This window comes from Canis lupus, chromosome 24 (assembly GCF_011100685.1).
Source record: "Canis lupus familiaris isolate Mischka breed German Shepherd chromosome 24, alternate assembly UU_Cfam_GSD_1.0, whole genome shotgun sequence".
NCBI lineage: Eukaryota > Metazoa > Chordata > Mammalia > Carnivora > Canidae > Canis > Canis lupus.
Genome location: NC_049245.1, coordinates 38,543,993 through 38,554,224, shown reverse-complemented (window position 1 = coordinate 38,554,224; position 10,232 = coordinate 38,543,993). Strand labels below are relative to the sequence as shown.

General features: G+C 51.8%; 1 protein-coding gene across 1 annotated transcript in view; it reads left to right on the top strand.

The window, feature by feature from the left end:
• Positions 1 to 277: 277 nt before the first annotated feature.
• The window catches only part of ATP9A (ATPase phospholipid transporting 9A (putative)), a 133,014-nt gene continuing 123,059 nt past the window's right edge, over positions 278 to 10,232 (top strand). Inside the window, exon 1 of the mRNA XM_038572611.1 lies at positions 278 to 416. Within this exon, the coding sequence (XP_038428539.1) occupies positions 349 to 416 (68 nt within the window). The 5' untranslated portion in view covers positions 278 to 348. The remainder of the gene's footprint in view (positions 417 to 10,232) is intronic.

The window sequence follows — 10,232 nt, the reverse complement described above, 5'->3', positions numbered from 1 at the left end:
CGCGCGTGGGGGGCGCGCGGCGCGGCGCGGCGCGGGCGGGCGGGGGGCGGGGACACTGCGGCGGCGGCGGCGGTGGCGCGGACAGGGCCGGCCGCCCCCCGTGGCAGGCGCGGCGCGGAGCTCGGGCCCATGGTGCGCCCGTGTCCGTCGGTCGGGCCGCGCGGCCGGCTCCGCGCGTGGCCCGGCGCTCGCGAGCTCGCCCCCTCGCTGCGGGCCCGGCCCGCCCGCTGCCGCCGCCTCCTCCCCCGGGGCGGCGCGGTGCCGGCGGGCGGCGGCGCGGAGGCCGGAGCGGGCGGCGGCCCGGGCGGCGCGGGGGGCGCGGCGGCCAAGGCGGGCGGCGCGGGCGACATGACGGACAACATCCCGCTGCAGCCGGTGCGCCAGAAGAAGCGGATGGACAGCAGGCCCCGCGCCGGGTGAGCGGGGCCCGGGGACGCGGCCGCCTTTGTCCGCGGCCTGACAGGTTGGCCGCGCCCGGCGCCATGGAGCCCGCGGCCGGCCGGGGGGGGTGCCCGGGGGGGTGCCCGGGGGGGTGCCCGGGGGGGGCCCGGGGGCGGGGCGGGGCGGGGGGCCGCTCCGGGACCCCCGGGACCCCCGGGACCCGCCGCCCACTCTCCCTCCGAAGCCGGGAAGCGGACCCGCCCGAGCGCTGTTTACGCGCGGAGCCGGGCCGGGCCGTGCCTTTCCACCCTTATTGTTTCCTGGTTGCTCCGGGGCCCCGCGGTTGCGGCCTGGCCCGCACCCCACGGCCGGGCGCCGGGACCAGCCCTCGGGAGCCCCGCGCGCCCGGCTCGCCGGCCGGACCCGGCTCGGCCTCCTCCGCAGCCCCGCCGCGGGCTCCCCCGGCCGCGCCTCCGCGTCCCGGCCCGGGGAGCCCCCGCCCCCCCCGCCCCCCGGGCCCCGGGGGGATCGGGAACCGGCGGCGCAGGGGGCTGGGCGGGGCCCCTCCGGGTCGCCCGGGGCACTCGGATCCCTCGCACTCCGGGAAGGGGCCCCTGGCGGGGGGGGGGGGGGGGGCGCCACCTGCTGTGCCTTTCCCGCACCTGCGGCCCCGGGCAGCCTGCGCGGAGGTTCCCCGCTCGTGGAGAGCAGAGCCCGGGGAGGGTCTGCGCCCTGCCGACCTCCCGCGCCCAGGACGGCAGTGACCTGTTGGGACCGTGGCGGGGACTGTGCCTGCGACTGACTTACCTGGGGGCTGCTTAGGATAAATGCATGTTCCCTGGCCCCAGCCAGGCCCCTGCCAGCCCCTGCCAGGCCGCCAGTCGGTAGTTCTTGGGGGCGGGGGGGGGGGGGGGCCTGGAATGTGCTTTTCCCCGGGGCCGCCCAGGTGAGGCTGACGTCCCAGCAAGGCTGACCCCGGCCGCGGGGCGGGGCTGCGGCCTGGGGCCCGCCCTGCCCCTGAACATCCTGCAATCCCGGGGCATTTCCTTGTGGCCGCCGCCGACTGCGGCGTCCGGGGCTCGGTGCAGGGGATGGGGAGGCCGAGCCCTCGCGGCGGCTAGCTAGCTTCCAGCAGGTGTGCGTGGAATTAAAAAAAAGAAAAGAAAAAAAGGAATGATTCCAGCTGCCATTTTGTGGGGTCTTTGTCCCCGTCTTCCTTGAACGTTCTGAAGGGCCCTGTGGGTGTAGAACCGAGGAGGAACCGAGCTCAGCGAGGTTAAGGACTGCAGGGGAGGGAGATGCTGCAAAATGGAGATTGAACCCAGAGATGCACCCCCGCCCTCCCCATCTCTGCCTTCGCTGTTCTTCCCCCCCCCCCCCCCCCGCGAGTTTTAATCCTGATACTCAAGGCTAAAGAATGATCATTAACTGGAGCTCTATGCCTGGATGGTGGCTGCGTGTAGTATACACGCTCATTAATATTTTGATGAATTTGTGTGATGAGTGGACTCAAGTCCTCTAGTTATTAATTCGCGTTTAAAACAATTATGAGGGGATCCCTGGGTGGCGCAGCGGTTTGGCGCCTGCCTTTGGCCCAGGGCATGATCCCGGAGACCCGGGATCGAGTCCCACATCGGGCTCCCGGTGCATGGAGCCTGCTTCTCCCTCTGCCTGTCTCTCTCTCTCTCTCTGTGACTATCATAAATAAATAAAAAAATAAAAAAAAATAAAACAATTATGAGATGCCTACTATGTGCAGGGGCGGTGTCAGGTGGCTGGAATGCAAAGATTAAATAAGTCTTGTCCAACGTGAGCAAGGCTCCTGACACTGGCTGTGCATTGCAGTCACCAGGGGAGCTTAACAGTTACCATCCCTGTCGTGTGTGTGTGTGTGTGTGTGTGTGTGTGTGTGTGTGTGTGTGTGGTGTTAAACCTTTGAAATAATCTGGAGTAGGGGGACACCTGGGTGGCTCAGCGGTTGAGCGCCTGCCTTTGGCCCCAGGGCTGATCCTGGAGTCCCACGATCCGGTCCCACATCGGGCTCCCTTCATGGAGCCTACTTCTCCCTCTGTCTGTGTCTCTGCCTCTCTCTCTCTCTCTCTCATGAATAAATAAATAAAATCTTAAAAAAAAAAAAATCTGGACTGAGACCTGGGTATCTATTTAATTTTTCTAAAGCTATCCCAGATGACTTTACTGCGCTGTGGTAGTTGAGAACTCCTGATTGAGTGCATGAGAGAAAAATGCAGATAATTACTTAAAAGTGATAATTATCATGATAGAGATATAGGTACTGTTAATATGGAGGGTCAGCCGGAGTAGTGCAGATGGTTAAAAAAAAGTGTTTGAAAAAAAAAATGTGTTTGGAATTGGAAAGGAGGATCACACCCCGGTTTAGAATTTACCACTTTGAAACTAACGTGTTTCCTGAACAGTGACACAGATTCGGATTCAAATCATGTATCAGGAGAGCCAGGCATTTGCATATATTTGTGTTTAATTTGTATTTTTTAGGAGTAGCCACATCAAGGTGGGGGATCTTGATGTTTGGAAACACTTTGGGAAGCAGAGTGGTGGAAAGGCTCCCTGAAATGTAGTGCAGGGGGAGTGTTAAAGGAAGAAGAAACTAATACAGGTGTTTCTGGACTTTTGAAGGGGTTACATCCGGATAAATCTATTGTAAGTTGAAAATATCTTGAGAGTGCATTTATTACACTTAACCTACTGAACATCATAGCTTAGCCCACCTTAAATATGCTCATAACACTTAAGTTAGCCTACAGTTGGGAAAATCGTGTAACATAAAGCCTATTTGATAACAGGGTGTTGAATATCTCATGTAATGCATGGACTACTGTACTGAAAGTGAAAGACAGGATGGTTGTATGGGTGTGGGGTGGTTGTCAGTGTTACCAGTATTTACCTTTGTGATTTCATGGCCAGCTCGGGCTCATTGCTGCCCGTCATCACGGGGGAGGATCTCATCACCGGGAAAAGATTACAGTTGGAAATACAGTTTATATCAAATGCATATTGATTTTGAAAAAAGCCAAAGTCTGAACAGTCATAAGTCAGGGACTGTCTGTCATGGGCCTGGCTTTCTGTGGGGTGTTTGACATAAATAGCCCTGTTTTAATCTTCATAATGACTCTGAATTTTGGGAGTTAGTTTCCTTATTCTATAGACAAGGAAATTTAAAATTCATGATGTTAAATAATTTGTTTGAGGTCCCAGAGGTAGCCAGTGTGAGGGGGTGGATTTGAACATAGGCGACTCACCTCACCTAAACGGCTCTAAGCTGTAGAATGGTTGGGTTTTTATGGTTAGACCAAAAAAATCTAGGTGTCGGGAGTCCCAGGGGACAGAGTGTAATTAACACAGGGGTCACTCAGCATATGTCGCCAGGACTTGCAGTTTATTTGCTGAAGGAATCGCGTGGCTCCAGTGCTGTTTTGTCTCTCTTGAGAACGTTAGTGCATCCTGATGCCGGGAAACTTTTGTAGTGGTTCAGTCAGGAAACGTGGCATGTGCTCCGCATGGCTGGAAAGCATTCTGGCTTCACGTGCTTGGTTGCTCACTGCATGGAATTCCCTTTGTGGTGAGACACCAGGCATTGGTTGTTAGGGGTGTGGGTTCTGGAGTTGAGCTTGGTCCAAGCCCAGGCTCATCACTGACCAATCATTTCACTTGGGGAAAATTATTTTACCTTTCTGCGTCTCATTTTTTTCATCTGTAAAGTGGGATGAATAAGAATTATGGATACCTCAGAGGGTTGTTTTTAATCCATATAAAGCTTCAGATAGTAAGCACTCAGTACAACGTAGTATTTGCTGGGGCTAATGGTGATAAATAAAATAGACCTTTGCATCGGGTTTGCTATTGGAGGCTCTCCAGAATGCTCCTTTGAGACGAAGGGGCCCTTGATGCTGGGACATTAAAAATACTGTAGATTTCCTTGTTCTGATCAAACCTGGGAAAATGATTGACTGCATTAAACTATTCCAACCAAGTGTGTCGAGGCCCTGGTGTGCTATTGTAGGGCAAGGAGCTTGCGCTGTGGTTGAACTAAGACTTTACCTTTGGGCTTTGTGGCCAGATTGGGTGAGGATGCTTTGATTTTTGATGTATTTGGACTAGGAACTAGATATGAACTGGGATTGGAAAGAGCTGATTAGGTTCATATTCTACCAGGGTTTTTTTTTTTTTTTTTACAATTTTATTTTAAAGATTTTATTTATTTATTCATGAGAGAGAGAGGCAGAGACATAGGCAGAGGGAGAAGCAGGCTCCCTGTGGGAAGCCTGATGCAGGACTCGATTCCGGAACTGGAATCACGACCTGAGCCAAAGGCAGATGCTCTACCACTGAGCCACCCAGGTGTCCCTAAACAACTTTATTGAGGTATAGTTTATATATCATAAAATACTTATATAGTAAATGTACAACTCATTGATTTTTAAAAGATATTTTATATATTTGAGAGAGAGAGTACCAGAGCAGGGAGGGGGAGAGGGAGAGGTAGACTCTTCACTGAGCAGGAAGCCTGATGTGGGACTCGATCCCAGGACCCTAGGATCATGACCTGAACTGAAGGCAGATGCTTAACTGAGCCAGCCAGATGCCCCACAATTCACTGATTTTTTTTTAAAGATTTTATTTATTTATTGATGAGAGACAGAGAGAGAGAGAGAGAGAGAGAGAGAGAGAGGCAGAGACACAGGCAGAGGGAGAAGCAGGCTCCATGCAGGGAGCTCGATGTGGGACTCCATCCCAGGTCTCCAGGATCACACCCTGGGCTGAAGGCAGGTGCTAAAGCACTGAGCCACCCAGGGATCCCTGATTTTTTTTTTAAGTAAGGTTATAGGGGTCCCTGGCTATCTCAGTGGGAAGACCGTGAAAATCTTGATCTTTGGGTTGTAAGTTTGAGTCCTGCAGGCTGGGTGTAGAGATTATTTAAAAATAAATAGATAAAATTAAAAAAAAAAAAACCACCTTCAGGTGATAGAGTTTGTACAGCCATCACCACAGTTCAGTGTTCAAACACCTCCATCACCCCCAAAAAGCTTCCCTATGTCCATTTGCATTTAAAGCCACTGATCTGGGGTGCCTGGGTGGCTCAGTGGTTGAGCATCTGATTTTGGCTCAGGGTGTGATCCCAGAGTTCAGGGATAGAGTCCCACATCCGGCTCCCTGTGAGGAGCCTGCTTCTCCCTCTACCTGTGTCTCTGTCTTCTCTCTGTGTCTCTCATGAATAAATAAATAAAATCTTAAAAAAAAAAAAAACCCACTGATTTATTTCCATCAGTTTGCATTTTTTGGAAATTTCATATAAATGGTATCATGCAGTATGCTGTCTTTGTGTCTGATTTCTTTCAGCACAATGGTTTCAAAGTGCCTTTTTATTGCTTAATAGGATTCCATTGTATTTTTTAAAAATATTTTATTTATTTATTCATGAGAGACACACACAGAGAGAGGCAGAGACACAGGCAGAGGGAGAAGCAGGCTCCATGCAGGGAGCCTGATGTGGCTCTTGATCCTAGGACCCTGGGATCATGCCCTGAGCCAATCTGTCCACTTGTCTCTCAAGGCCACCATCATCACTTACCTCCATGGGTAAGTGGCCAGTGAGGTCTCCACTCTGCAGCCAGAGCAGATGTGGCCAAATGTTCTTTTTTTTTTAAATATTTTATTTATTTATGACAGATACAGAGAGAGAGAGAGGCAGAGACACAGGCAGAGGGAGAAGCAGGCTCCATGCACTGGGAGCCCGATGTGGGATTCGATCCCGGGTCTCCAGGATCACGCCCTGGGCCAAAGGCAGGCTCCAAACCGCTGCGCCACCCAGGGATCCCTGCAGCCAGAGCAGGTGTGGCCAAATGTTCTGATCATGAAAATGTTTTGCCCGAAGCCCTCTTGTGGCTTTCCATCTCTGTGAGGCCCTGTGCTGTCCTCCATGGTGGTCATGAGCCTCATCTGCCTGTTTACCTTCAGAGTTAAAATAATTAGAATTAAATTTAAAATTTAGCTCCTCAGTGGCACTAGCCACTTTTTGGTAGTTCCCGCCCACATGTGGGCAGTGCCTGCATGTTGGACGCTGAAGGTACGTGCATTTCCACCATCACAGAAGGTTCTGTTGTGGCTCCTGCCTCCTTCCACTATCATCTTCACATGCTCTATGGTAGAGTCTGGCCCCTTTCTCCTCTAGCCACACTGTGCTCGGTATCTCCTCCTGGGCTCCCCCTTGACACAGGACCTTTGGACATCCTGTTCTCTGCCTAGAATGCCCTCTCCCCTCTTCACTTACTCAAAGCTCAGTCTTCCAATAAGCCTTACTGCGGTCTCACATCCTTAGGGGAGGCCTTCTCCTGATGTTCCTGATAAGAGATCAAATCCCCCTCAGAGCCTCTGAGAACCTGCCCCTTTTCCGTCTCACACAGTTGGAATACGACATGTGCTCGTGTGATCATTCGGCTGGGAACACCCTGGGGCCCCAGTTGGTGACAACTTAATCACCATCACACAGAGTAGGTGCCCAGTAAATCCTTTTTGAAAGAAGGAAGACCTGAAGCTGATCTCCAGTTTATGATCTGGGGAGCGGATAACCTTTTCTAGATGGTCCAGGAAGAAGTCTGTTGGACGTTCTCAGATTGCTGCTTACTCATTCTTCTGATGTGACTCTGTGGCTCAGAGAGCTTCACTGGTTGATGGCATCAAGTCTTAACCACATGATTTGAGCACCGGGGGTGGGGAATTTGGGGTACCAGAAGGGAGCTGCAGGCAAAAAGAAGGCACCCTGGGTCCCTTCTGCCTTTGTCTCTTTTCCTCCACTAAGGGATAGCAGCTTAGGTGGTGTTTGGGCCTGTAAGGTGAATTAGTTCTCATCTTTAAATACAAGACTCATATTCTAGTGAAGAGTTTTTTTGGTGGGTGATTTATGTGAAAAACCTTGTGTGCTATTTTTTTTTTAAAGATTTTATTTCTGTTTTATATATTCATGAGAGACACACAGGGAGAGAGAGAGGCAGAGACACAGGCAGAGGGAGAAGCAGGCTCCATGCAGGGAGCCCAATGTGGGACTCGATCCCAGGACTCCAGGATCACGCCCTGGGCCCAAGGCAGGCGGCTTAACTGCTGAGCCACCCAGGCGTCCCCCTTGTGTGCTATTAATGTAAGAAGTCAAGCATTTAATGGAAAAGAATTTTAAAAAAGAAAAAAAAAAAAAAAGAAACCTGGATTGTTCCAGGGGATACAGCGTGTATGGTGTGGTGTGCAGAATAACAGCCCCCTGGACCTGCCTGTGTGTGACCTCTCATGGCAAGAGAGACTTTGCCAATGTGATTACGGTAATGATTTTGAGATGGGGAGACTGTCCTGGATTAGCCAGGTGGGCCCAGTGTCTTCACAAGCGCTCTTGAGAGGAGAGTGATTCTGAGAGAGATTGAAAGACGCTCCATTGCTGCCTTGAAAATGAAGAAGGGAGCACACAGGGGGCGTCTAGAAAGGGGAAGCATCAAGGAAACAGGCCCCAGAGGGGAGCCGGCCCTGCTGACATCTTGATTGGAGGCCTGCGAGACCTGCTGTGGACTCCTGACCTTCAGGACTGTAAGATAATAAATTTATGGTGAGTGGTTACTGCAGTGAATGGTGGCCGGTGCACATGAGTGTATCCCGTAAGCCCAGGGGACACATTCCCGGCCTGGCTTCATCTCCCGGGGGCGAGGGGCAGTGGGGCAAGATGGGGGGGCACCTCCTGCTCTCAAGGCTCATGCTTACCTTTTGCTGGAGGCTGCAGAATTTTTTTCTTTTTAAAGATTTTATTTATTTTTTCATGAGAGGCACAGAGAGGGAGAGAGGCAGAGACACAGGCAGAGGGAGAGCAGGCTCCCTGTAGGGAGCCCGATGTGGGACTCGATCCCAGGACTCCGGGATTACGCCCTGAGCTAAAGTCAGATGCTCAACCACTGAGCCACCCAGGCATCCTAAAGAGGGTGCAGAATTTAAATCAACATGTGGCGTGACCCACTCCCTGACCACGGAGGAGACCAGTGCTTACGTGGGATCTGCAATGTCTTGGCTCTAAACTGAGGTTCCCTTGCCCAGGCTGCACGGCGCCCCTTTGATGCTGGTATTTTTTACGCTCGTTTTCCTGATAAGGAAACTGAGGCTCAGAAAGGTTAAGCAGTTAATCCTGGCCAAGAACGTGTGGCACAAACTGACTAGAACTCAGGTGAGCCTGCCTCCCAGTTAGGAGAATGTGGGGTGTATCTCAGAGCAGGTGTTCGGTCAGCGCTGCTCCCCCAGTGTGCTTGTCCTCAGTTGAATTCTCTTTCCCTCCGGGAACAATGAATGTAGTTGTTGTGGGGGTTTTGTTTTGTTATGTTTTGTTTTGTTTGCCACGTGGCATCAGGGTAGAGAATTTGGGAGTGGCAGCTCTTTACGGTCTATCACATCTTCAAAATGCTAGGAGAATAAAGATAAGAATTTTGTAGGCTACAGTCTTGAATACTCAGGAGAGACTGACACATGGGTTTGTGGGTTTGTTAGTTAAGAGTTTGGATCCCAGGGGCACCTGGGTGGCTCAGTGGGTTAAGCATCTGCTTTGGCTCAAGTCATGATCCCTGGGTCCTGGGATCAGGCCCCGCATTGGGCTCTCCGCTCAGCTGGGAGTCTGCTTCTCCCTCTCCCTCTGCTGCTCCTCCCTGCTTGGGTTCTCTCTCTTTCTTAATCTCTCCTCTTTCATTCATAAATAAATAAATAAATAAATAAATAAAAAGAAAGAAAGAAAGAAAACAAAGGAAAGAAAGGAAAGAAAGAAAGAAAGAAAGAAAGAAAGAAAGAAAGAAAGACAGACATTGTTCTCCTAGCCTGGAGAGTGTGACTGAGCCTCATGTGGACTCTTGTTCTGAATTGCATCATGTCCTCTTCTTTCTTTTCTTTTTTTAAGATTTCATTTACTTGAGACATGAGAGAGAGAGCACAAGTGGGAGGTAGAGGCAGAGGCAGAAGCAGACACCTGACTGAGCAGGGAGCCCATCACGGGGCTTGATGCCAGGACCCTGAGATCATGACCCGAGCCAAAGGTAGACATTTAACAGACTGAGCCGCCCGGGGGGCCCCATGTCCTCTTGTTTCTGGGTGTCTGTAGAGGGTCTAGGTGAGCAGGAACTCTAGCTGGAAAATGCCCGCAGAGGACTTGATACCACTAGAAGCCATCTCAGACCTCACATGACTAAGCCTAGTGACAGGGCTGTGGCAGGCTGTGTGCTCCTATGCAGCAGTCCTCGGCACCGTGCCAGGACCCAGGTCCATCAGCAGTGTGGATTTCACTGTTTATCTGAAAGAAGAAAAAAATGCCAACGCAGGGAGTTCTTCTTATACATACCTTTATTCCACTGAAAGGTCTGAAGCTGTCCCTCTAATATGTGGAGTTATTTTTTTTTAATTTTTATTTATTTATGATAGTCACAGAGAGAGAGAGAGAGAGAGAGGCAGAGACATAGGCAGAGGGAGAAGCAGGCTCCATGCACCGGGAGCCCAATGTGGGATTCGATCCTGGGTCTCCAGGATCGCACCCTGGGCCAAAGGCAGGCGCCAAACCGCTGCGCCACCCAGGGATCCCCGCTGCGCCACCCAGGGATCCCAAATGTGGAGTTAAAATGCCCTTTCTCTTCTTTCTCTTTTGACACGACGGCGGTAGTATTAGACATTTTTTTGGTTGATTCCCGTTGTTCATGGTGGTTATGTTCCAGAAGGCCCATGCTAACCCTGAGTTAGCGAATACTGAACCATTGCTCCTAGGGGAGGTGCAGAGTTAGTTTTCTGCAAGCCTCTGCTCATGTTTTACCTTG